The 27739-nt window shown below is 45.7% G+C and overlaps 2 protein-coding genes across 2 annotated transcripts in view; one reads left to right on the top strand and one right to left on the bottom strand.

The window, feature by feature from the left end:
- Nucleotides 1–27739, bottom strand: part of LOC306820357 (protein kinase C alpha type-like) — a 134740-nt gene that overhangs the window by 9343 nt on the left and 97658 nt on the right. The window contains exons 10-14 of the mRNA XM_079338176.1: nucleotides 27058–27170; nucleotides 18817–19012; nucleotides 15940–16047; nucleotides 11966–12106; nucleotides 8185–8205 (exon numbers count right to left, since the gene is read on the bottom strand). Of these exons, the coding sequence (XP_079194302.1) occupies nucleotides 8185–8205; nucleotides 11966–12106; nucleotides 15940–16047; nucleotides 18817–19012; nucleotides 27058–27170 (579 nt within the window). The remainder of the gene's footprint in view (nucleotides 1–8184; nucleotides 8206–11965; nucleotides 12107–15939; nucleotides 16048–18816; nucleotides 19013–27057; nucleotides 27171–27739) is intronic.
- On the top strand, nucleotides 25502–27341 carry LOC306820502 (complement C1q-like protein 2). The gene is made up of 5 exons (XM_079338357.1): nucleotides 25502–25586; nucleotides 25718–25822; nucleotides 25920–26236; nucleotides 26315–26440; nucleotides 26977–27341. The coding sequence occupies exons 3-5, from the start codon at nucleotides 26122–26124 to the stop codon at nucleotides 27288–27290; spliced, it is 555 nt and encodes a 184-aa protein (XP_079194483.1). The 5' UTR covers nucleotides 25502–25586; nucleotides 25718–25822; nucleotides 25920–26121; the 3' UTR covers nucleotides 27291–27341.

Below are 27739 nucleotides of genomic sequence, written 5' to 3'. Positions count from 1 at the left end.
CCTTTGTGTTGATTTTAGCGCCCCCTGTGGACGATGCAGTACATGTCTCTACTTGTTGATCTTGTCCTGTACATGATATTATTTTTGTAACCAAAAACTGTATCTTGTTTTTTTTTAACAGTCAACGGTTCATCTTATCAGTGCAAACTGATTTGTAAAAGTTTCTTTCTACAGTCTTCGTCTGACTCCTTTCCTCAGGCAGCATCTTAAAGACATAAAAAATAACTTTGTTGAAATAGTCGAACTTCCGGCTGAAGAAGAACAAAGAAGCATCCGTATTAATTTCAGTCTGCCTGATGATAACCAGATCAAACTTCCCCACAGGAGCTTTCACCGAGAAAAACTACAAAGAGACGAGACGGAGAAGAAAACACAGAACTCTTTTCTCTCCTCATCAGTCAGTCCACCTACACACCGGGCTCACGGACATGGATGCATGCGCTTACACACACACACACACACACACACACACACACTGTACGCTAGGAACCACTGAACCACTGGATGAGTACTCATGTTCCCTTGGGAGCTCCTGTTTCCTGTTCTGTTATGGCTCCGGGTAGGACCGACTCTGCAGATCCAAATGTCACGGAGCTCTGAGAGCACCTGTAGGCACCGTTGTCATGGAGATAAACCTCTGAACCTGCACTGTTTTTGTCAAACATTACGTTTCCACACACGTTTATGAATCATTACAATATGATTGGGTTATTGATAAGGTATAATAAATACAATACACTACAGTGCAGTGAGTCTCATCATCATATATCATATTGTATCCTGCAGAATATCCCGCGGGATCATGAGTAACGGTGACCTCTTTTTGAGACCTGTGACTAACCAGCTGCATTCACATGCAAGTCCTAATGCACGAGTGTGTGTGTGTGTGTGTGTGTGTGTGTGTGTGTGTGTGTGTGTGTGTGTGTGTGTGTGTGTGTGTGTTTGTTTTTGGATTTACTCGAGTGTCTGTGTGTATCCATCTTTTAGAGTTTATTCATTTCTAAAAGCTCAGACGTACTTGCTTTTGGACTACAAATGAGAACGTGTGTGTGTGTGTATATGTGTGTGTGTGTGTGTGTGTGTGTATATATGTGTGTGTGTGTGTGTGTGTGTGTGTGTGGAGGTGACAATGGCTGACAAACTTTAAACCACAGCATCGCCTCAAAATGTGCATTTTGCAATGACAGTAGGAAACCTCCCTAACGGGCCCCATCAGACCCCGGCTGGATCGTTGACGTGAATGTTCCCGTCCTTGCTGGTGGACGACGTGTGTTACTGGACGAGTCCTCCAGAGGGAGCTCCACATAGATCCGTATAGACGATCTGTCGCAGACTATTTAGGCACGCGTTTGTGGAGTCCAGCTGGTCACTTTTCTTCTAAACTTTCCGTCATTGTTGTAGCGGCTGTCTGGTGACTCTACACTGCTCCTAGTGGTTACATGCATACTGCATTTTGTAGCGTAGCATTACTTTTTGAGGACGTGCACAACCAGTGCTCACTTACGCATAATTAAAAGCCAGTTTTCTCAGGGCTTTCGTGTCTTTGTCCAACAAACATGTTGTCGTATAAAGACACAAAAACATGTTTTCTTTTCATTACCGGAGAGACGAGACAAAACGTTTGTTAAACACAACAGAACCTGAAAGCAACAACAGGAAAAACCTGGATGTTTGTGAGGCGTCTGTGGGGACTGAAATGTCCTCTAAGGACTTCTGTCCCTGACAGGTGACGTTAGCTCCGAGCCACTACTGTCCTGTCAGAGTGGATAAAAGGCAGGGCGAGATAGAGAGCTAACGTAGCTCCTGTGTGTGTGTGTGTGTGTGTGTGTGTGTGTGTGTACATGTTGACTCTGGATGTACTCTCTCGCCTGATGGGTAATTGCCAGCGTCCTTGCACTGCTGAGTCACTGTAAACTTGTCTTCTTGAATCCATCAGGGGCCGTACGTTGCTCAGAAACCTTTGAAGCAATATGTTGTTGTTTTTTTACCTCCACAGAGAACCGATGATGTTCCTGCCTGCGATGTTGCTGCACCGACCGCTCCACATGTGTGTGTGTGTGTGTGTGTGTGTGTGTGTGTGTGCACAAAGAAGAAGCAGGAGGAGGAAGAAGCTAAAATCTAAATGCAGACGTGGATGTGAGAGACTCCACACATTACGATCGATCAAACAGTGTTCGTTCATATCGTGTGAAAAGAGCAACGACATGGTCACACTGACTGATCATCACACCTGAACAGAGCGCACTCTCTCAGTGGTGTAATATTAGTGTACCAGTGTGTCAATTCACCGCTGCACAACGACAACAAGAGCATGAGAGGCACGGTGTGTGAGCACACAGCAGGAGCTTTACACACACACACACACACACACACACACACACACACACACACTCATGTCTTTTTGGGATATAAGTATTCTACCTGTAAGCGCCCGAAGTAAAAAAATAATAACTTGTTTTTAATCTTCTTTCTATCTCTGACATCAGATTTGTGAAGTAACAGAAGTGAAACATCTTTAAACGTACAATATGTAGAATTTTACATTAAAATGTAAAAAAAAATAAAAAATAATAATAATAATATATATATATATATACAGTTGTGCTCATAAGTATTCATACCCATACTAAAATTAACAAATTCTCAATTATTTTCTACAGTTAAGCTTGGATGTTGCGGATACACATATACTAAGGGAGACACAGTTGTTACACAACAATCTAGAACAAATTTTAATTGGGCTGATGAGGATTATGTCATTTGTTATAGTATTTCTATTTTCACCCCTGTTCAAATGTATTCATACCCTTGTCCTTCTGAAGTACAAAGGTAAATATTTTTCCTGGTTCAGGTACTTTTTCACTCCATAGGTGTGTCCAATTAATTAATTAACAATTGAAAGTGAAGATTGGTTGCCAGAAAGTTCACTGGCCCTATAAATTAAGGAGTATTGGTGAGACCACTGTCAGTTCATCATCAATGCCAGACTCGACACCATGGTCAAGCAGAAAGAACTGAGTGAGGACCTAAGATCGCGTATTGTGGAGGCGCACAAGGAAGGTTTGGGTTACAAAGCAATATCCAAGCGTTTTCAAGTCCATGCAGCCACAGTCCAGAGTATTGTTAAGAAGTTTAAGGCATTCCACACAGTGAAGAACCTTAAAAGACCTGGAAGGAAGCCCAAAGTGTCAGACAGACTTGCCAGAAAATTGGTTCGGGCCGCCACCGTCAACCCACGTATCACCACCAAGGAGATGTTGCAGGGTGTCAGTGACGAAGGAACCAGTATCTCCAGACAAACACTCCAGAGGACGTTGAACAGGGCAGGACTCCATGGACGCCGACCACGGAAGACTCCATTGCTCAAGCCTAACCACACAAGATCGCGTCTTGACTTTGCCAAAAGTCACTTGAATGAAGAAGAGGCCTTTTGGTTGTCGGTTCTGTGGTCAGATGAGGTAAAGATAGAGCTCTTTGGGCACAGAGATGTCGCTTATGTTTGGCGAAAGAAGGGTGAAGCTTTCAAACCAAAGAACACAGTGCCAACTGTCAAGCATGGAGGAGGAAGCATAATGCTGTGGGGCTGTTTCTCAGCGAGTGGGACCGGTAACCTCGTTAAGGTGGATGGCATCATGAGGAAGGAACAGTACATCAGTACCCTCCAAGAGAACATCCGACAGTCAGCGGCAAAGCTTGGTCTGGGGCCACAGTGGATCTTCCAGCAGGATAATGACCCCAAACATACCGCCAAAATGGTCAAGAAATGGTTTGAGGACAACACAGTCAATGTTTTGAAATGGCCAAGCCAAAGCCCCGACCTCAACCCTATTGAAAATCTGTGGAGGCAACTTAAGATGAAGGTCAAAACAAGAAAACCAACCAATTTGCAGGACCTGGAGAGAATTTCAAAGGAGGAGTGGGCCAAAATCCCAGTGGAAACATGCCGGAACCTCGTAGTAAACTACAGGAGACGTCTTGAATCTGTAATAGCAAATAAAGGCTATGCCATTGATTATTAAATCATGTTTGAAAGAGGGGTATGAATACTTCTGAACATGACATTTTTTGCTAATTTGTTAAATAAAGCTGAAATAAGTATGAAATTTGTCAGCAAGACATGTGTCATATTTGTGAAAGCCTATTTCAACCTTTTTATGTAATTAGTTGGAGAATAAATGAATTTTGCAAAGAAATACACAAGCAATATCAAAACGATGCAAGGGGTATGAATACTTATGAGCACAACTGTATATATATACTATTAAAATGTTAAATATATATATATATTTTATTTTTTTTGGAGTATTTTCATAACCTCATATTTTTCAAAAGTGATCAAAGAAATTGTTGAAATCATTTTGTCGAAGTCACAGGACTCGTCCCGGCCCACCATGACAAGACCGAGCGTTTATCGTTGCTGTGGAAACACCGGATGTTACGTCAAAGACTGCGAGGCCGCCGTCCCGTTGCTGTTTGTCACAGCATCACGTGACTTGGGTCAACACGGTGTTCAGTTTTGGGGGGGATGGGGACTCCCATTATTCCTGCCAGTCTCAACGTCTTCTTATGTTATTTTGACATTGATGGAGCGATCGAGAGCCTCCAGGTGGCGGAATTTGAATTAGTATCTTTTAGTTGCATAAGATCGATATAATAACACAATATCCCTTAAAACAGGTGATAAACTTTGAGCTCACTTACGGGCGGCTCTCCACAGAGAAATGAAGCTCTCATGATTATTCCACCAAGCACAAAAAGGGTAAAAAAAACAAAAAGAGCTGTTGAACATTTTTGATGAAAATCTAGCCGCCTGCTTGTGTGACATTTAAACGTGGCCTTTTGAGAGGAGGAAACACTGATCCTAAAGTCGTCTGTTGCTCTGCGTGTGATTCAGACGAGCCTTCTGGGATGAGAGCAGAACTATTACGCTGTTGATACATCCGACCATACACTGTGACACAGTGTCCTACATGGATTTTGACCTACTTTCTCTCTCGCTCTCTCTGCGTGCACACGAACGGGCGCGCACGCCTCTGCACTCAAGCATATTAAAAGAACGCGCTAACACGCTACCGAGGATGCTAAATGAGTGCCGGCCTGTGTTCGGAGTTGAGCCATGACTCTCTCTCTCTTTCCATTTTTCTCTTCTTCTCTCTCCCTGAAGACACTTTGGGAGCGATCTGTCCTTGTCGTAGTGTCACAGGGACTTTTCTTCATTTTTCTTTTTAGTCTTAATCACAGAGTGGAGACCAATTTATACGCCTCACTTATTACTGACTGCTGCTTTGTGTTTATGTTTCATCTACTTCATTCATTCTAATTGTCTTTTAATTTTAACGTGATTTAAGGCGGGAGTGAAAGTGCAAAAAAAACTGCTATTCCTTGAGTGTCCACTTGAGGCTGGCTGCAAAAGAACCCAGACGACCATTTAAACCTCCCTGTGTTATTGTCGCCATTTTCAAAGATAGTTCTGTTACATTTATCATTAAATGGCCTTTAAAGTTTACCAGCACTGTCACTGACATTTTCATCTTCACATTTTAATTTACTTAGCAATCCTGCAAGGCTAGCTACCAGGATGCTAGTTGAGCTCTCAGTTAATGGTAGCCATTTTAAAGTACAGACAAAGAGTGGTGACCTCCTCTGGTCACTTCTGGTATCAGGAGACTTTGAACTCAAAGCAGCGCTGCTTGAGGATTATGACCACATGAAGGGAGAAAACTATCCCGGAGATCTGTGCAGAGATGGGTGATGGTGCATCGTTGTCCATCGTGCACAGATTATGTGGCAGGGAGGTTTAAGGCCGAGTCGTCTCCACCTCTTTGCTCGTTTTTAAATTGATCAAAAGCTATGTGGAGACAACGTTTCAAATATGGCGCCTGCCGTCATTTGGCTTCAGAAAACCTCTACAGAAACCAACTGATGACATCACTGAGGCTACGTCCATATTTGATACATTCTGTGGCTAAAGTGTGCAGACGGCTACGACTAAAACCAAAAGTTATCGTTTGTGCTTTGGTGACCTATTAACAGCTGTATCTTTAAATCCAAAAAGTAAACATTTCAGAATCTAATTTAACCAGTTTTTAAAATCTACACAAAGTTTTAATCAAATCTGACTTCGTAAACAAACCTCAAAGCAATTTTAAAATTTAGTATGAAATGTATAATCCTCAAAGCATTTTCCTCTGCTTGTGTTGAGTTTCTTGAGATCTGACAAAAAAAAAAATCAAACAAATTCTCTGGACACCAAATAAGGAAATAAATAATCAAAATAGAAATAAAAAAAAAAAGTAAAAAATATTTTTCTTATGTCCTCAGGCTCAGGGAGGAGAGGCAGACATGCTTAGTCAAGTCTCTGCCTCTCAATTTCTAACATCTACAGTGAGTCACATCTCATCCATATTGCCATCATTTTCTGTGTGTGTGTGTGTGTGTGTGTGTGTGTGTGTGTGTGTGTGTGTGTCCCTCCCTTCATCCCTGTTCCAGGACTTCTGTGCAGTGACTAATTCCTCCTACTTCTTTTCTCCCTTCACCATTAATCAGCAGCTTCCTGTTTGACCTACTTTTCCCATCCTTCCCTGCTCCCTTCGGCCTGAAAAAACAGTCGACCGCCGACGTGGCGTCAAACGTCTCGAATGCATCGAATGTGTAGTACTCCCAACGTATGAACCTGATTGTGTACAAACACCTGCGGCTGCATGCGGCTTGTGCATGAACCGGCAGCAGACAGAAACACAGAGGTGCATTAATGAGACTTTATGGCCGTCAAGGTTTCCATTATTAGAATGAATGGACGACGCGGGGGCCGAGTATTTTCTGTGGACTCTATAAATCTCGATTAGAGACACCTTAAAGGGCCAGCTTAACTCTGTTCAAGTGCTGAAGGAAGAAGTGAAGACCATGTGGTGTTTTAACGAGAGCTACTGAAGGTGACTCATCGAGAGACACGACAAGGAAAAATGAGCTTTAAGAAAAACTTCCCTGCATGTAAACTTGATCTTTAAACGCACAGAAAGCCTCGTTCAGCTGAGATAGTCTTTAATAGACATTAAAAATGACGACGACAAGCGGTGACACAGACCGAGGAGATCATGAAGCCTGATGTTCCTCATGTGAAAACTGCACTGCAGACTCCAGTCTCTTATCACAGCTCCTGATGGAGTCATTCACAGCATGTAGACATGTAACCTCTGTTTTATAAAGAGGAGATCTGACTTGAAAAGAAAGTGAATCAGGCGCCTTCATATGCAAAGTGGCGAGTTCGATGTATGATACGGGCTCAGGTCATGTTTCCCGGGAGGAATGGGACCTGCAACCCAAACGGACACGAGTCTGGGTGTTATATCTGAGAGAGACGGATCGTCACCTTGTAAGGAGTTCAGATCCTGCTCATCTGGCACTTTCATACGAATCCTTCAGTAACAACAAATCTGCTCGTGTCACAGCTGGTTGTGTACTCTCTTTTCCACCGCACTCCTCCAACCATACAGATTGTGTCGCCTGAAGCCCGTCCAATCGAGACACACGGTTTGACTTTCAGCCGGGCGCAGCTGCTGTCATGATTGCAGTTCTGCATCTGTCACAGGTGGATGAAGTGAGACTGAGCGGGACGAGATGGAACAGGAAAAGAGGAGGAGGAAGAGTGGACTCCAGGAAGGGTTGAGGGGGGGCGATGTGAGAATAAGGACAGATGAACTGAGCTTCTTAAACGATGGATCGTTGTGGTGTGAGCAATGATGACGGCTAGCGTTAGGCAATGCTTTCTCCCCCCCCCCCCCCCCCCGTCTTCTCGCACCTTTCACCACCCCTGTGCTTCCACGCTCAGACCCATGCAAGCATGCACTGTGCAAAGGTCATGCACGTCTGCATGCATCCACCTCCCTGCAGCTCCAGCCTGCACAGAAATACGAGCACAGAAGCTTCTCCGTCCTTCCGCTCTGCGATATCGATCCCCCCTACACACACATATGCAGCAAATAGACACGGAGACGAGGCGTACATGCAAGGAAATCGTCCTCCCCTGCTTTTCTCTGTTTTTTTCTCTGTTTATCGTGTCTTTTTCTTTTACTCCCCCCCCACACACACATACATGAACTCACACATACACACACAAAGCACACACAGCATTTCCAGGACACCCAGGACATCCAGACAGTGGGAGACAAAGAGGTCAGGATTCACCTTATCAGAGGAGCTGGAGCCCTTGAGGGTTGAAACAGAAGAGAACTACAATATTTAAACTGTCATCGGTACACACACATGTACACACACACACACACATGTACACACACACACACACACGCATGACAATGAACGAACTCAGTGCGAGTCACTGTGTTGAAGGTCAACGTTTGACTGCGTGCTCCACCTGATCATGAGGAATCCCAGCAGGTTCAGTGTGCAGCTAAATGAGAGCTCATGATAAATTAATGTTTCATTAATTATACATCAACATGAGAGGCTATAAAATTACTTATGGCCCATAAAACACGTGCTATAAGTAGCCGAAGCCTGGAGGTGTGATTACACTCGACACAAGAGAGTCCTGTCAAGAAGGAAGTGTTTTACTTCACATCACACGGAGCCTCGCTTTAAAGACACCGTGATGTTTGTCGAGCAAACTCGCTGATATTTAAACTGTATTTTTATTTTTCACTTTTGAAGCTTTTAAATATTTTATTTCGTTTTTCAAAATTACAGAACAGAAAAATCCCGACATTGCAGGACAAAACACACAAAGACAGAAACATCATTTACTTGTTTCTAGAACAGTTGGACTGTCCCGAGGTCGACGACTTAGACTGGAGACATACTTGCTGTTCAACCTTGCGTTCGCTCAATCGTCCGTCAGCCGAGTTTTAAATACACTTAACTGTACGAGACGTGTGTTTCTGGAGGACGCCTCTAGGGGGAGCTCAGCGCTACATGATCTGCAGGATGTGAACTGCACACAGTGAGGTTGCTATTTAGTTACTTCTGAGATCAACGCTCCTCTGTGTCCCGGACCATCGGGTCAAAGCGACCACAGATGTCGGAGCGACAGCAGCGGTGTCCCCGCTAATGCCTCTTTGTGTCGTTTCTCAAAATGTACTCATCATAAATGTTTAATGATAAACGACGCACTCAGCTGCAGGTCAAAGGTGAACACGTTCACTTTTATTCGTTTTACAGGTTTCTACGTCGACTTCTGAACGAGAACTCAGTCGAACATGTTTGTCACTGCAGCGTCACGACACATGGTACAGATCTCCACCTCTACACTGCCCCCTACCTGTCGTGTGTATACTGCATCTCCCACGCTAGTGGCCAAGCTGACGCTCCAACAGACGCCATCATGCGTGCAATGTGGACGCAAAGGTAACAGCAAGTATGTCAAAGAAGACACGCACATCCCTTAGTGGGCGCAAAACAAAAAAACAACTTCACACATGAAGGGGGAGTTCTGCTAAAGTCTGAGGCCGGCTGCAGTACCCGGGGGAGACACCAGGGGGAGACAAATCGAGGTAAAAGTTATATTACCGAGAACCCAAAGCATCCGAGTGTGTCACGTTTCGTCTGCTCCGTCCAACAGAGCGTGCTCTACCTTACTGAAATAAAAAAAACACTTACCTGATTTTACTGTAGATTTTTTTTTGACTACTTGAGCTGCGTTAAAATGCACTTTCACAGGCGCCACCATTAACAGTTGAAGAGTGAGACAAACCGTCTTGTTCTTTTATCTTCTTCTTTCACAGAACTTTCTCCGGTCATTAAATGTTAAACGCGTCTCTCGAGAATTATTTACGACGATGTGTTTTAGCAAAAGCTCGGAGTCAGTTTTGACGACTCTGTTACACGCTCTGCCCTGAAATGACCTGCTACGATATCCATCAACGCTGGCTGTGTATAAACTCGCTCCGATTACACGACCATGAGGGAGTAACAAACGTCCTCGTTCTGTTCGAAGATGTTTCTGGTTTTGGATAAAATAAAGAAAATATAGAAGCATCCCGGCAGGAACATGAGTGGGTGTGAAGGTCATCACCTTTGAGAATATTTAATATTTCCTGAAAAGAAAACACATTTCCTGTGTGTGTGTAAGTGTGTGTGTGTGTGTGTGTGTGTGTGTATGTTTGCAGAAAATCACATTTTCTCATCACATACAGATTTTTGAATGAGTTTCTTTCAGCCACTGTAATCAAACCAAGAGCAACATAAAGAGAGGTTTAAGGTTATGTTGGTGTTTTTTAGATAGATAGATAGATAGATAGATAGATACTTTATTGATCCCGAGGGAAATTCAAGTTTTTTGTTTTTTTTAGATTTTAAGTGAGGACGGGAATCTTTGGGTGTCCCATGATTCCATCTTGATTTCTACTCTTGGGTTCAAGATTCGATTCAGAATCTATTTTAGATTCAAAACAATTCTGGCTTTGTGGAGTCTTCAGGATCTCCTCCAGTCATCCGAGACACTGACTGGATTTCGAGCTGGCTTGAGCACTTAGCAGGGAGCGACTGATCCGACACTTCCATCTAATGATTCCATTTAAAATCCCAGAAGATAAGGAGCTTCATTTTTACATAAATCCATTTTTTCCTCACCTCGAATTTGAAGTCACAACAGATCTGCACTGAGTTGTCATGACAACACAATATTTTCATCACATTGAAAAATGGTATATTGAGTATAAATGTGTCCTTCATAGTCCACATTAAGGTGATGTAAAAGTGATTTAAGTTAAGTTTGAAGAGTGGATCCCAAATGGGGGGGGGGGGGGGGGGGTCCTCATGGGGGGGGTCACTTAAATGTGCTCTATAAAGATAAACACACCTGAGTGTTTCATTATTAAAGGTGACATTTGGAGGTTTGGTCATGATGTGTTTTCCATCCACGCAGAGCTGAAGTCTGAACACGACGTTCTTAGAATAACTCTGTTCTTCTGTGCGCTTCTTTTTTTACGGGATGTAAAGAGGACTTTTAGTGCGTGCGCTCCGTCACACGTCTGAGCGTCCTCCGGGGGACAGCGGAGGAAACCGGCTTTCTGGCAAATCTGATTTTTGGGGGGCCGAGAGCTGAAAGTTTGGGAAGAAAACAGTGCAGACTTGAGGGCAGCTGCTGCTGAAGTATTGTTGTGTAACTTGTCAGACGGACGGCTCGGGGTTAAAGACTGAACACACACACGGAGAACACAAACGTCCAGAGGGAGCGAAGACGGGCTCAACACGTCTGACTGTGACAGATTCATTTTGAACCGATGAGCACATCTGTGCTCGTCCGTCTGGATGCACGCACTTCACAAAGTTATCACACTGTCGTCTTCAAGCTTGTTGTGCGGCACATGTCTGTGTGCTAAATCTATCGAATGTCCTCAGAGCACGTGACCCGAGCGAGGGAAGAAGGGGCGCGACAAGGCGCTCGCCTAGCTCGATGCACAAAGTGGAGGAAACAACATTTGAAATCCACATCTGTGTGTCACCACGGTTTATTGACGAGCCTCTGAGTTGTGATCAGAATCATCAGCTCGTCAATACAAAGACCCGCGCCCCAGTACTGAAGATGTCCTATGGTTTGTGAGGGGAAATTCACTGTGTGGACCAGTGTGGACGGCGAGACAACGTGACATATAACGCACACACCCGTGTCAGGAAAGCTCCAAGAGAATCATGAAAGCAGGAGAAGAGCGAGGAGGTCTGAGCGGGTCAGAACACGGCTGAAGAAGACGGTGGAGATAATCTGAAGTCAGAGCCAAAGGAAGCTCGAGAGACGAACGAGCGAGCGCCTCCCAAACCAAAGGATGACTTCTGTCATTCTTCACCACGCACACATCAGACGGACAAAGTAGCAGCATTCGTGTTGTGTAATTGGAGGTGTGGCCTTAATTAAAGGAGAGCTGGACGCATCACTGTCACCGTGGTTACAGCGGTTATTACAAAGCGTCCCCTGGTTGGCGAGCGTTCGGGTGTATTCGTGCACAGCGCTCACCACTTTGGGCTTGAAAGGCGGCTGGATCTCTCTGTTGGCGAGGCGCTCCCAGTCGATGCGTCTGAAGAAGGCGTGCTCTCTGATGTCCCTCTCGCCCTCGGCGCCGCAGCCCAGACGCTTGGACGGGTGTTTGGTCATCAGCTGCTCAAAGACACAAAAGAAGAGATGAAACAGTGAAACACGAGACGCTCTCTCTTTATCAAACATGGACGGAGAGCGGCGGGTGTCTGAGGAGACGTTTTGAAGCCCTGACGAGGACAAACACTTTGCAGAACCTCCACATGTGGATGTTCATGCTCTCGCTCTGTTTTCCTCCACTCATCTGAGACTCCCTCTCTTTCTAGGTCAGTAAACAACAACACGGATATCCTCATTGTGCTTCCCTCTGCTCTGACGTTAGCCGAAGCTTGTTGCTAATGAACCTTCTGAAGTTAAATCTTTCAACGAGGAGAGAGCGTTCACAGCAGACAGCAGCTGCCCTTTTTTTTCCTTTTTTTTTAAGCGCTCAGGTTTAAAATCTTCCAACTTTTCAGAAAGGCGATGTTGACGTCATCTGCGCTCTTTTTCAAATGTACGATATTCCCCGTAGTTTTACCGCCTACAGATCCTCCATCTGTGTCTCACGGGGAAACAAACGGTCTCAAGTAAAAACATTCATTGAAACGTTACAGAGCCGTTATAAACAGACCGTTGTCATAGAGACGGCTCAGCCAGGAGCTTCTCTGCACGCGGCCTGAGGAGCACAGTTTGGTCTGCAGGTCGAAACCCAACTGAACCAGCGTTACTTAACTTCCATTAGCATGCAGGTCGTGTGACTGACGGGTCGCTAAATAAGAAAAGGAAGCAGAGATGGACTCTCGCTGTTTGCTCCTTTCATTGTCAGTCCAAGGACAACGTAACTTATTCATGCTGCAGAAGGTGGAAGAGAAAAGTTTGACTCCTTGAAAAGCAGCAACAGACCGGCTGCCTGGCTCCGCCCTCCTGTGTTTTCTAAATGATGCACGCAGAGTTTAAGTACATACATGCCTGAATGTAAAGACATTTATATAATATAAAGACCCTTAAATCCCTAATCTGTGATGCACACCTCCACATGCAGCTCAGTCATCAGATCTCCTGAATGACGTGTGTGTGTGTTTTATGATCCACAGAGGGACGACGAGTAATCAGCCTCCGACCGAAGGCAGGAACACGATCCCTTAAAGCAGCCTGTCACTCAGGCGACACTTCAACAAACATTTTATTTCCATAAGAAACAAATAGGACTCACACATGTATGTATGCACGGCTGTTAGAAGAAGAGGAAAAGCACTGGGCATTTCTCTCCCTCGCGTTAATGTCTGTAGCTGTTACAAACAAACACCTTCCAGCCTGTCAGTCATTCTCGCTGGTCTGAACCTCGGCCGATCGACAGCAGTGAAACATTTTCAACTTCACTAAATGTTTTTTTTACATCCTGAAAGCCAAAGTGTTTAGATTTCAGATCTAGACTAGAGATCAGAATTCATCGACGCGACCTCCATGTTGTTATTTCGGCTAATTTGAAAGAGAATAATCGAGAAGTAAATCAAGAAAATGTTTCATTGGTTTGTTTGCGTAACGTCTCTGCAGCATGTGACGAGAGACGGCCTTCAAGTCGCTCAGTGCTAACAGCTGCTTTAACATGAATTATTAGCAGAGACATAAATCACCTATCAGACGGGGAAGGGAGGTGATTGTCCATGGGTTCATAAATAGTAGATAAATGAAAAACATCACACCGCACAGAAAGATCTACGGCTCCCTTAATGAAAGAGATGACTTCATATAAAAGTCGGCAAAATGGATAAATCAGGAGTTAGTGTTGAATTTATCTCCTGTGACGCTGAGGATTCAAACAGCTGTCGACGAGTGAGGAAAAGTAATTTACAGCTTCCTGTCTGTTCACAGGGCTGTCAGCGACGGCGAGGAATCATTCTGCTGCTAACAGGGCGCCCGTCACCATCCCAATGAAACCACTCAAATGTCCTTGAGAGTGACTGACAGCTGACCTGCCAACCAGCCAATCAAACAGCCTCTCTTCAGCTCATTTGCACGAATGTGACGCTGAGTCCTGAGGAGGGAAAACACGGTGTCGACGTTTCATGAAGAAAAATTCATCTGAAAGCCTCGACCGAGCGCCGCGCCGCCGTGCTGTCAGCGAAATGTTTGGTTGCATGTGCTCACAGGAGTGTGCATAACCTCCAAGTTACCCTGCTGCTCCGGCTGAGAGCGGCGAATCATTAGATGTGACGGGGCGAGAGGGGAGGGAGACGGCGAGAAAGCGAGAGACAGAGTGGGGAACAGATGGGGTCTGAATCAGCAGCCAGTCAGTCCAGGTAAAACTGACTGATTCAGGACGCCACATCCTCCATTTCTATCAGACAAGATACAGTCTGAGAGCACGATGCTACTCTGAGGTGAAAACTCCTCATCAAACACAGCTCTGAATGCTCCTCACCTAAAACACATCAGAGGCCTCGAGTAGAACCGGGAGACGATCAGAGTTGGGTCTTTCTTTCCCGGACATTTATTCTAACGACGTGTGACGAATGTTTACGTTTTTAGATCCCACCTTTATTCCCTCCCAGTAATCAGAATGAACTACGACAGCAGTCAGAAGGACGACCTTTAGGTGAAATCTCATTACGCTGATGGATGTGCATCTACATCTGCGACCTATTTAAACGTAATAAACAAAGGCTGGCTAAAAATAGAGAGAGAGTCTGTTCCAACTCCAGCGTCCACATGTGAGCACACATCTGATTTATATCTGTGTGTCTTTTTTTCTCCCTCTTCCTCGGTTTGTTACCTCTCTTGTTTTGTGGGTCAGACTGCTGACGAGCAGAGTGTTACGTATGCAGCAGGAGCGAGCGCTGCAGCCGTGCACAGCGGAGGGACTCGAGGTCGACTTTGTGCTGCTTTTGAACACAAATCGACCGCCGTCATGACTCAGATGATCCGCGCGGCGTCATCTTTCTGAAGGTTATGAGCTGAAGGCCCTGCTGCCTCGGGCTGGGCAACCACACGACACGCATCAGGATGCAGAGGATACGACACATATCGTGATGTACCGTGATAACGACTCAGCTGCTCCTTATTGTGGAGAATAACAGACGAGTCATATTAAAGATCCTGCATCTTAAAACGCTCTGATTCAGATCCTCAGAGATCCGACAAAAACATTCAAATATTTGAACTGCACCATCGTTGCCACTGTGTTTCCAGACTGGCATCACAGCTGTGCAGCCAAAACGACTCTGTTGAATCTGCATTGATATGTTGATGTATGTTCAAGTAGCACATGGTGACACGTTGCTGTAGAGATCTCTGGAGCACAGCCTCCAGATGTCTGGATTCTCCGAGGAGCAGAATCAAGACCACGGCGTCACCACGGTCAACTTAGAATCACGTGTGTGAGATAATAGGCTGGCGGTGCTAGTGCTGCTAACATTAGCCAAACTCAGTGAACCAGATTACATAATTTACTTGAAGGAGATTTGAAGGTGAATTGTTTTCTGGGTGTTTTCTTGAGCTTGGTCTGAATTTAACTTCACGTTGGACTGATAAGGGCTACGATGGGAGATAGACGCTTAATTGTGATGAATCCGATCTGTCACAGAACATTTAACAAACAGAGCCTTTTTAATTCATACTCCCCCAACTGTCCCATCTCGTCTTTGCATCTGAAATACAAGCTAACAAGCTATAAAAAACGCCGAGTGCACGGAGCTCCTGGATGAGCTCAGAGCTTTTAATAAGTGAACTATAACAGACACAGGCTGTGAGTGAGGAGGCAGCAGAGGTCTTGTGAGTTTTTAAGTCTTGACTTCTTTCATGTTGAATCAAACTCTGCGGGGAAACACTTCACAGCAGTCTCCTCCTTGTTGAATGCGGAGGAAGTGGAGGGAAATCATTCTGTTGTAACTGTTGTGTCATTAAGGACATGCACTCACCCCTTTGCAGATGGAGACGGCTTCTTTGGACATGGACTTGGGGTAGGACACGTTGTGCTCCATTATGGACTGGAACAACTCGTCTTCATCCTCTCCATCAAACGGAGGCTAAAGGGAGGAAGGACAGGGAGAGCGGCGTTAGCGTTTTACCCACGATCGCATCACGCAGGAAGATGACCGTCACCTTTTTCCACTCATGCTCTCCTGAAAGGTCGAGAACACCTGTTTGTTTGTTCACACACGCACCTCAGAGGATAAAAGGGGCGTGGTCTCAGGAGAGAAGCCATGAAGGACAAGTCTGGCACCATAATGTCAACTTTTCGCTCTATAAGTGCTACATGTATGTGCATATCCACACGCTAACTTACGATAATACTGACAGAGAGGAGATGAAAATACTGAGAAACCTTTCAGCAGCCGTGCAGAATTTGTGGAAAGACGTTTGACAGAAGGGACTTGCGGGGGCAAATGGAGGGGATGACCCAGCTTCTTCCCCTCCTCGCTGGGTGGTTATCATCAGTAACCATAATGTGGCTGTTTTGACAGTCCATAAAATGAATTATTCGTCATTTCCACTTCACTGGTCCCTCGGGGGAGAGATAGCCTTTTCCTGCGTCATGCCCTCTTTACTTGATTTCTCACCAAGCAGGGAGAGACGAGGAGGTTTAAACTTCTGTCAACGTATGAACAGCAGAAAGTCGCTCTTCGTTCATTTGGGGATGAAAAACATGCTCGGACATGTTGCTCTGCTGAAGAGGAGCTCGTGTTAGCGGGTGCTTTCAATTTGCTGGCGCCCTTTTGAAATGGGGGTCATATCGAAAATAGGTCACGCCATAAAGTTATGAATGAGCCATTGCGATTTTTGGAGTCTCCGTGTTTTATTAAAGAGGAGGACGTTTTAAAAAGTTCTCTCAGAAGATTTTAGGTTTTGTTTTTATCTCTTAATATGTAACATGTTCTGTTTCGGCTGTGACTCCAACGACAATGTGGTTTTAGCTCGATGAGGTTAAGCTCTCTGATCACTCATCATAGATGAAGTTCCTTTGTTGTTGTAAATCCACTCTGATCCTGTATCTGATCATGTCTATAAACCCCTCTATTTCAGCCCTGCTCAGAACAGGCTGTTTCTGTGTCTGTAGCTTTAAATATGTAAATGAGCTGTCTGGCCACGCCCCCTCTCTGGAAGGGCTCGGGTGTACTCGCTGCTTTCTGGCTCCATGTCCTATTGTTTACGGTGAGAAGGCAGACTCAGAGGGTAGAACAAACACCTAGCTGTGGGAGTGTCACCCACCTGGGGGAGGGGCTACTGCCCTTTGTGATGTCATAAAGGGAAAATCTCCAAACGGCCTGTTTGAGCACACATTTTCTGAAAAGTGGAGCAGGCAGAAGACGGAGAGGATGGACTTTTTTCATGATTGGGGGACTGAAAGCTGAACAGGGACACATGTATGGAAAACATGGTGAAGTGTGTTTACCATATGTGACCTATAAACGCTTCAGTCAGGAACTTTTGGTTTGAGTGGATTTTGGTGCGCTCTGTAGACGATGCTGTACCTCTTATCTATTTGCTGACACTCATCAAGAGCCCATAGTACCTGTCCTCAGGCTCTCAGAGTAAACATAAAAGAAAGGCTGGTTCTGCAGGGTGTGCTGTGTCTAACACCTCCACAGGTAAACTTTATTCCCACAGAGAAAGCGAGTGAGGGGACAACACAAGCTTGGAGATCATCTCAGGAAGGATCTTTTTTTTTTACACTGTTCACACAGATAAAGTTACATGTCCTCCTTGTCTTCACTCAGATATTTGATTCCAGAAGCAGCTCGTCTTTACCAGCCAACACAGTATTGACAGATTCTTCAGTACATGGAGAGTTTTGTCCACAAAATCGACTCGTGTCCTCTGGCAGAGCAGCTCGCTGCAACCAGGAATAAAAACAAAAGAAACTGAAAAAAAACAGAAGCTTCCTGAACAAAACTCTGGTGACATAAGAAATGGACGGGAGCAGTTCAGTGCAGAGATATCAGACACTGACTCTGCAGGCTCCTAGTTACTGTGGTTAAGAAAAGGCCAGACTGATATGCTGATGAGCCTTCATGAGTTTTTCATGCGTTTGTTCTTATTTGGTCGGAGATTGATATTCTTTCAGCAAAAAAAAAAAGGACGAGGTTGGTGTCTTTATTACCCACAATGCAACAAAGGTTAAACTAGGACGTTGCTATTAAGTTAACCAGGGACGAGGGGAACGCTTTAAATCACAATTCACTCACAATAAAGTGGCGTTAAAGTAATCTTTACGTTCTCACTGGGAGGAGCTTTTTTAGGACTACTTCAGACTCTGAGATGTGTTTATTGTAAACGCTCACATGGTGATAATGATAACAGTGCAATGTGCTGAGCAGCAAGTAAAGATGTGTGAAGACAAAAGGAGGGCTTCTAATGGAGAAGCATTTTCTTGTACAATATAAGGACACACATATGCAGACCTATATTTGCATAATCCACACACACATTCACATCCATTGAATGTGCATATTTAAGACCTGTAGAGACCCTTTAAACCCAAACTGTATTTGACGTTTGTTTGTTTAGGATTTTTGTTTTTTAAAGATGTTGAGGTCAAACACAAGTCCTGCTTAAAGGGGAAAAGGTGACATAATAACAGGGTTTGACCTACATGGAGGATTTGTGTGTTTGTGTGTGAAAGTTTGCAGGAAGAACCAGCTGAGTACATTCAGGCCACAGCAGAGGAATTTCTATGTGGGAATAATGTCGATGTTGGCAGCCTGTGTACTGCACTACATAACCTGTAACATGTTGTTGCATAAAGGCTGAAAGTGCGTGTGTCGGGAGGTTGTTTGTTTGTGAACACGACTCACCTGCCCTGCCAGCATTTCATAGAGCAGAACTCCGTACGCCCACCAGTCTACAGAGCGTCCATATGGCTGATATGCGATGATCTGTGGAGGAGAAGAGAGAGAGAGAGAGAGAGAGAGAGAGAGAGAGAGAGAGAGAGAGAGAGAGAGAGAGAGAGAGAGAGAGAGAGAGAGAGAGAGAGAGCTGAAGTTTAGACCTCTGCAAGAAGAGAGTCAGCACTCGCTGTCACATTTAGAGAACAGAAAAAGAAAACTCCTCCAGTCTGAATCAAACAACCAGTCAGAGTCAGCTTGCACAGAACTCTCAGAGTTTCCTCCTCTGAGTCCGACATCATGAAGAGACAGTTAGCAGTCAGGGTTCTGACTCCATCCTCGACCACCCAGTCCACATGAACCATCTCATGGTGCCAGCTAACTGTCCTGCACAGTATGTTCAAATTATAAAAACTGCAATATGACCAAGTGCAATGTCCAAATCACATTGCATTATTATGTGCTGCATTATAATGACATGTTGTGCTGTTGTGTACGCATGCTGTTCTCCAGTTTGTTCGGTAAAGACTCCAACAGAAGGTCACAGGTCGTCATCATGATTGAAACCAGGAGCAGCCTGACGCTCAGCCGTCCTCCTTCACACACGGCCTCCACCAAACGACAAAACCTTCCTGCTAATTATCCCAAGAGTGTCTGCAGATAACACTTGATATCGATTGATTGATTGATTGATTGATTGACTGACTGTGTCAGCAGGTAGACGGTTGCTATGTGCCTGGATTCTTCAGAAACATAGATTTACTGATTTCCTGCTGACACCGCAGCACGCCACACGCAGCACCTCAGTGCACCAGGAAGTGTCCAGATGTGACATCAGCAGCTGGCTGCAGTCACGTGTTATGATTGGTGCATCATTTGGTGGGCGGGGCTTTGCAGGTTGAACAAGGCAGCATGTTCATGATGCATGCTGCCACTTTTTATTTCTTTTAAATTGAATTTAAATCCTCAACATGTTACGAGCGTCATGCTGCTGAACGACCACGTTCAGCACTTCAGTCCACCTTCATATGAACTCTGCACATTAATGAGGCACACTTTATAAATCATTCAGAGCATTATTCATCCATTACAATATCCATCACTTATCCTTTTATGATATGGCGTCAGTCTGCCACGATGTGTGCACGCCTACTGTTTCATTTAGTTTGATTAAACACCTTCAGCGTAACGTACATTTCTACCTTCATCGTGCATCTTCCTGTCAGGGCGTCACATCCCTGCAGCACTCTGCTGCTGCTCATCCATCTCCTACAGTCATCTGTGCAAATGTCACGTTGTACTTTTGTGGCTTCTGAGTGATGAAAATGTTCAGATAAATGTCAAAGGTTGTTTACAGATTGTGCTCTCAGGAAGCGAGGCGACAAAAGGCAGCAGACACACGGGTTAAGAGTCTGACAGCAGCTTTGAAGATCCCGTTTCACGCTTTAAAAAAAAAAAAGGCTCACAGAAAGTTTCCTGCTCCGCTCGTCAGCTCGTGATTCGACTCAGGCAGAGAATAGTTTCAAAGCAAAGGTGTGACTGCAGCAACAATAACGTGTGCCATGGTTGAGCGAAGGAGAAGGGATGCTGGAGGTTTCCGTCACAGCTCGCACTCTTTGAAGGAGAACACGTTTGGATTGAGACGCAGACAAACAAACATCAGAGGAGGAAACTCTCTTTTAACATTCAGACTCAACATTCATATTTCATTTCATCTTTTAGTCCTTTTTGTCGAAATGTCTTTGAAGAAAGTCAACACGGTTCTCTTCCTGAGCTACACAGGAGGCGGTTCAAGCCCTGGAGCTGCAGAGGTGTCCTCGAGCAAGGCACCAGACCCTCTACAACTCCATTTATACACACTCATACACCAATGACGGAGCAGCAGGAGCCACCTGGGCTTACACATCAGACATGTGGCTGCTGGAGCTGGGGGTCAAACCCTTGACCTACGACCGACTCCACCACTGAGCCCCAGCCGCCCTGTGCATACAAAACAAAGTCATGCAATGTGCTATTTTATTTCCTTTTGTATAAAGTTACATCATGACTCCAGATTTAAAAAGGATTCACCGCAGGGTTAAGTCAAGAGCGGAACCCCCCCCGACGAGGACGTCTGTGTAGATGTGACATTTCCTCTCGTGACAGTCGGACTTCCTGTGGTTTTCTCTGACTTTGGTCGAGGTCAGCCGTTCACCCGCTTTGACCCCGACCCCAGCAGCCAGAAGACACATGTTTAACACTTCACATGAAAGAAGCCGTGTGAGCGTGCTCAGGTCAGGTTCACACACACACACACACACACACACACACACACACACACACACACACGCACACACACACACACACACACACACACGCACACACACTCCTCCAGCTCTGTACTCGGCTGTCATGCTGCTGTCCTGAGGGCTGATGGGAGCTGGCTGGACGCTCAGTGCATCCACGTGTTTACACACAAAGGAGAGCTTATAAAGTGTTTTTAAAAGGTGAATCTTATTTACCCGTTCAAACATTACAACATACGTTCATCTTAGCATGTTTAGTACAACATGCTCCTGATATGTCCCTCTGCTCTGCAGGAGGCTGAGAAGTGAAGCTATCGTCAGTTTTAGTTTGAAGGTGTCGTGATGTTAAGTCGTGTGACCGAGGCTGCAAAAACATCCATCACAATAAAAGGTAAAACAATCCTGTGACATTTGGTCCCTTCCTCACACACGGTGATCGAGTCGCCATCGTGTCTTCCAGCTTCTGCAGCGACAGACAAATCTCCCAGACTGCTCAGTTGAGGAGTCAGAAGTGAAACGAACTTTGTGTCAAACTGAATCAAAAACATCAGATTTGAGCTGAAACCTCCGAGCTAACCGTCCACGAGCAGCTGAGAACGGCGAGCTGGAGGCCGAATGTCAAAGCCGGCGTTCCATCAAACTCTGCTCCCATCGAGATGTGAAGGCTTTCTTTGAAACGGGTTATTCCTCTATTGATATATGCAGCCTCTAAAGCCTAAACTTCCTGTTTCCTGTCAGTGTTTTAAAGGGATCCTGAACTTCATCTGATTAGGAGCCTTTTGCCCATCGAGATTGGCTTCCCCTGAAATCTTAAATCCGTCTCTCTTGCCAGTTCATGTATGTAAAACTATTCTATCTGACATTGTTATATAATAGCAGATGCTATTGTTTCATGCTAAGCTAGCACATCTCATCCACTATGTTGGGATTTATGAATGACTCCCAGGTCAGTGGATGAAACTCAGAGAAGTTAACTGACTGCAGGCTCTAAGGGACCTCTGACCTTTGACCTCCTCAGGTCAGCATGTAACTATACATGTCACTGTACAAAGGTTTCACGCACACAGGACCAGTATGAAACAAAAACACGCCAGTCGTGTGTTTATGATTGGCTCTTATCACTGAGCCTCTATCCTTGACCTGACCATGTTCCATGAACGTCAGATGTCCGACATGCTAACAACATTCAAACCTTACACAACCTCTCACACGCCCCCCCGGCCTTTAAAAGCCCCCCTCACACGCCCCCCCTGGCCTTTAAAAGCCCCCTCACACGCCCCCCCTGGCCTTTAAAAGCCCCCTCACACGCCCCCCCTGGCCTTTAAAAGCCCCCTCACACGCCCCCCCCCTGGCCTTTAAAAGCCCCCTCACACGCCCCCCTGGCCTTTAAAAGCCCCCTCACACGCCCCCCCCCTGGCCTTTAAAAGCCCCCTCACACGCCCCCCTGGCCTTTAAAAGCCCCCTCACACGCCCCCCCCCTGGCCTTTAAAAGCCCCCTCACACGCCCCCCCCCCCTGGCCTTTAAAAGCCCCCTCACACGCCCCCCCCCCCGGCCTTTAAAAGCCCCCTCACACGCCCCCCCTGGCCTTTAAAAGCCCCCTCACACGCCCCCCTGCAGGTGTTCACAGCTCCGCAGCTCTCAGACATGAGGACTGTTTTGCTCGTCCTGCTCGGCTGCTGCCTGTCTGAGGCAAACGTCCCGGGTCAGAGACTCACGGCCGTCTCGTTCTCCGAGGACGAGCTCGCTGAGACCGCGCGGCCTCCCTCTGCTCAGAGAGAGGACGGGCGCCTTGGATGAGCAGAGAGGTGAGCTGCTGGTGCAACTTCAGGAAACTCAGGGTACGTGCTGCAGCCTCTCTTTGAAAACCGAAGCTGTGTGTCATTGTTTGAAGTTCCCTCATCGTGCCTGACATCATTTGTGTAATTCACTGAGCAGAGCCGAGATCTGTACAGACGCACAATCACAGCCTGATGATGAAAGTTTTGGAACAGCTGGAGGCGCTGAAGAAAGGCTTTACAGGTACATCTTAAATAAGCAGTCTCAGTATTCCTACTGACCGTTCATCCTTCAAAAACCTTGGTGGCTTTCTTTGTGATGTCTCACGTTTGGTGAAGAATATGTTTGTCAGACGTTTGGTAAATCGTGTTTTTAAAGACCACGAGGCGAGGCTGAGAGTGAACGAGATGGCGGTGGAGGAGCAGAGGAGCTCGGTGCAGCGAGTCGTGCGTCAGTTTACAGGTGAGAGAACTTAGTCACACGACGAGTGGACGTAAGCCACGCATCAGCAGGCGAGAGAGAGAGAGAGAGAGAGAGAGAGAGAGAGAGAGAGAGAGAGAGAGAGAGAGAGAGAGAGAGAGAGGGAGGGAGAGAGCTGAACAGAGACAGAGAGGGTCAGAGGTCGAGGTCAGATTCAAACCCACAGCCGATAGCTTCTGTGTGTGGGGCTGCAACATGACCACGAGACTATCCATCCTTTATCAGAGCTCAGTGAACAGAGCCAGAAACCACTTCACCAACGGCGCCCCAAACCTTCCTTTTTTATCTGGCTTTTAATTTTTTCGGGTTTTTTTTTCATTTGGTTTGATTCGAAGTTTTTCTTGATATTTTCATGATTTTTTATACTGTTTTCTATTTTTTGTTTTCATATTTTTTTTACCCTCTCTCCTGTTTTCGTCTTCTCCAACATGTGCTGTGATTTCCTGTCTGCTCTTTGGTGAAACGTGCTTCCTGCCTTTCTTCCACAGAGTCTACACTCTGTCCACTTTAGTCTTCATTTTGCTTTCCTGTGTTTCCGTCTGTTGATCAGAGCTGGAGGCCCGACTGAACGCCGCTGATCTGAAGGGTCAAAGTAAAAAAGTGGAAAAACTTGAGAAGGAGAGCGAAGGTAACACGATCATCAGGTCCTGACATGAAGGACTGCAACAAAAACTAGATGACTTCATTTTTTAATGAATGACTTTAAGGACTGACCGCAAGACTGACAGAAGTGGAGAGTAAGATCAGAGACGTGGATGCAGACGTGAACATCCTACAGGCTGCTGATCAAGGTAAAGAAACGACCTCTGACGTCATCAGTAGTTCAGCCTGCGTGTCTGTAACTTGAATAGATTTGTCCTGAACAGAACTGGAGGTCAGACTGAACAGCACTGACGTCCAGGCAGAGACGCTGAAGAGCCTGACCACACATCTTCAGGTGGAGATTAAAGGTGTGTACGAGAGAGAGAGAGAGAGAGAGAGAGAGAGAGAGAGAGAGAGAGAGAGAGAGAGAGGGAGAGAGAGAGAGAGAGAGAGAGAGAGAGAGAGAGAGAGAGAGAGAGAGAGGCGCTTCTTAACAACAGAACAGGAAGGCTAATCAGCTGCTCTGAAGCCTCCGCTCTCCTCCAAACCCAACGTGAAGGAGTGATCTTTATATAGTATACTCTTTATAATTAAGCACCTTTAAGCGTAGCAACTGACATTAGCAGGCTAATGTTAGCACACGCTCATTGCTTCATGTTTCACCTACATTTAACCGGAGTGATCTAAAGACTCTTACGTGACAGACGAAAAAGCAGTGTTCTTTTTTTGTGGACTGAAACAGACGGTCCGTGTAAACACAGCTCCGACAACAACACAGGCGGACTCGCGCCGCTCACTCACTGTCCACAGTCAGGACGCAGACAGACTTGAATTCTGCCACATCGATGTGTAACATGTCGCACAGTCTTCCTTTAACAGAGCAGTTTCTGTACATCTTCAAATGCAATGTTTGAGCTGATCGACAACTCTGTTATTTTCTGCTCCAAACATTTTCAAGGGGGGGGGGGGGGGGGGGACAGCGCAAGTCCGTACTGCAGGAAGACCAGTTTATCATCTGGACTCTTTAAGTACAGAGCCATGCAGCACGTGCAGACTGTGCTGTTATATCAAGGCCAGCACACAAACACCACGCGCCACAGTGCGTCTGTTCTGCACTCTTCCTGTTTGTTGTCTCGTTTGTTTAATTATTCCCCTGATTACTGAGCAGAACTGGATGCCCGACTCAACGCCAGCGATCTGGAAAACCAGAAGTCACGAGTGGAGCGACTACAGAAGGAGAGTGAAGGTAACACAACAAACAAGTCAATTATTCACAGCACGTTAAGTGGTTCTCTCTCTTCGCTCATCTCATTACATTCATGATTTAAAAGACGCTGAATGGAGATGGTTTTTTTTACACACAGAGCTGAACATCAGGCTGACGGAGCTGGAGGGAACGTTTGGAGACGTGGACGAGCACGTCCAGACCTTACAGGCGGCTCAAGAAGGTTTGTAATCAGTGACCACACGGTCACGTCCAACAACACAAACAGAAAAACATCAACACATTTATTCTGTTCCTCAATGAGCAGAGTGTGAGACCCGACTGAACGCAGCTGACGCAGCAGCAGAGACACAGAGAGTCGTGGTGGCAGAGTTAGAAGGAGAAGTCCAACGTACGGTAAACCTGAACACGTAAACTGAAAACCAGTTTGAGACCAGTGAGAGCGGCTGAGGACGGAGCTGGCCGCTCAGGTTGGAAGCATGATTGCTGATTTTTTTCCCTCCTTCTCGTGGTTTCATGAAGAGCTCGAGAGCAGAGTGGAAGCCACTGACGGCTCGGTGAAGGAAATGAACACACGCCTTGGAGTTACTGAAACCAAAATGGAAGCACTGGAGAAAATAGACCAAGGTTAAGATTTTACGTACAGCTTCCATTTGTATGAAAAATTCAGATAAGCGAATCATTATTTTATATCTTTCTTTCTTTGTGCTGTTTTCAAAGCCAGATGTCGACGCTCGACTGGCTGCGGCTGAACGTCTGGGCCAGGAGATGAGCGCACAGCTGGGACAAACACAAGCCGCGATGGAGGCGCTTAGAAGAGCTGATGAAGGCAAGCCGAAGATGAATATCGAACTGTAAAATCCACTAGTAGAGGAAAAACGTTCCCAATTATCCGTCAGAAGGAAAGGTACATTTGATACGTTTTCATGACAGAGCTGGAAGTCAAACTGGAGACGAATCAAAGTGAACAAGAAGAGCTGAAGGTTAAGGTGGAGCAGACAGCCGAGGCCGTGGAGGAGGTGAAGACGGCAATGACTGAAGGTAACTGAGTAAACAACAACAACACCGATTACTGGTACTGTGCCTTTAAGAGAAAAGATGTTTGGATTTCTTCCACAGATAAAGTGGCCTTCTCAGCTGCTCTGGAAGAAAACCAAGTACACATCGGGCCGTTTAACACCGAGACCACCCTCGTCTACAAAAAGATCATCACCAACATCGGACACAGTTATGATCCCACAACAGGTAACGTCTTCCTTTTGTTCCACATGTGGACGTCTTGGCCGTGCTGCACTGACGCTCCGTCATTACAGCTCCTTTGTCCTACATTGAGTCACAGCGCTGTGGAAGTGCAAGATGTGAACACAAAGACACTCTGCCAGCTCTGATGTCCAATCAACATTTAGCCACATTACTCCTCTGTTACCACGGCCAATGGCGGCTCATTAGCAAATACACTATGCTCAACCAAAAGCCTGCAGGATATGAGGCAAATATGTAATGTTTGGGGAGCTGGTGGCGCAGTGCGCTCCCATGTACCGAGGCTACAGTCCTCATGCCCGGGTTCACGTCCGGCCTGTGGCTCCTGTCCCGCATGTCGTTCCCCACTCTCTCTCTCCCTGATTTCCGCTCCTGTCCACTGTCCTTCCTCTCTAATAAAGGCAAAAAATGCCAAAAATAAATCTTAAATAAATTAAATAATGCAATGTTTGTAAACTGTTCATTTCTGCTGATGAATTTGGCTTCTGTTAATGATGCACTCTGATGTTCTTCCTGTTCAGGGGTGTTCACAGCTCCAGTCAGCGGGGTTTACCACTTCACCCTCTACTCTCACGCTAACGGAGGAAACCCCGGCTTTTTACTCCTGTACAAGAACGGAGAGGCTGTAGTGGGGACCGCTGAACACCCGACTGGCTCCGACGTCACCGATAACGGATCCAACGGCGTGGTGCTGCTTCTCCACAAAGGAGACCATCTGGATGTGCGCATGGAGGCCAAGTCCTGGGTGTGGGCAGACAGCCATCGTAACCTTTGTACTTTCACTGGTATTCTGCTGCACGCCACGCCACGCCATGTGTCTGAACCCATCGTGTAACTTTACAAGCACAACTTGGATTCTTTTGACAAGCAACTCCTACAGAAATACGCTAACACGCTACAAATGCTACTCACTTCTGCACGTATGGGAAGTTTGACAGAACATGTAAAGTGAACTATTCATAATGAATCACTTACGTTTAAAAGCTGGATCACATTAATCCTGTAAAGCTTCTTTCCCATGTGTTACCATAAACGTGTGACTGTCTCAGCTTTACCTTAATGACTCCTGATCATTCTGTCATTTAAAAACACTCTTCATGTTGGGAAACAAAGTCAAATAAATTGTTAAAAAAAAGCAGTTACTCTGAGTTTATCATTGATTTTCTGACCTTAACAACTGTGCAACATGAAGTCAGTCTATAGCTCCATTAATTTAAAGGTCACATCTCCTCCTCCTCTTCAGGTTAAATTAGTCTGAGAGCTCCTCTTCAACATGTGTGTGAA

The sequence above is a fragment of the Symphodus melops genome (genome assembly GCF_947650265.1).
Source record: "Symphodus melops genome assembly, chromosome: 2".
Lineage (NCBI taxonomy): Eukaryota > Metazoa > Chordata > Actinopteri > Labriformes > Labridae > Symphodus > Symphodus melops.
The sequence above is the reverse complement of the archived record's forward strand: the minus strand, read 5'-3'. Positions and strand labels throughout refer to the sequence as shown.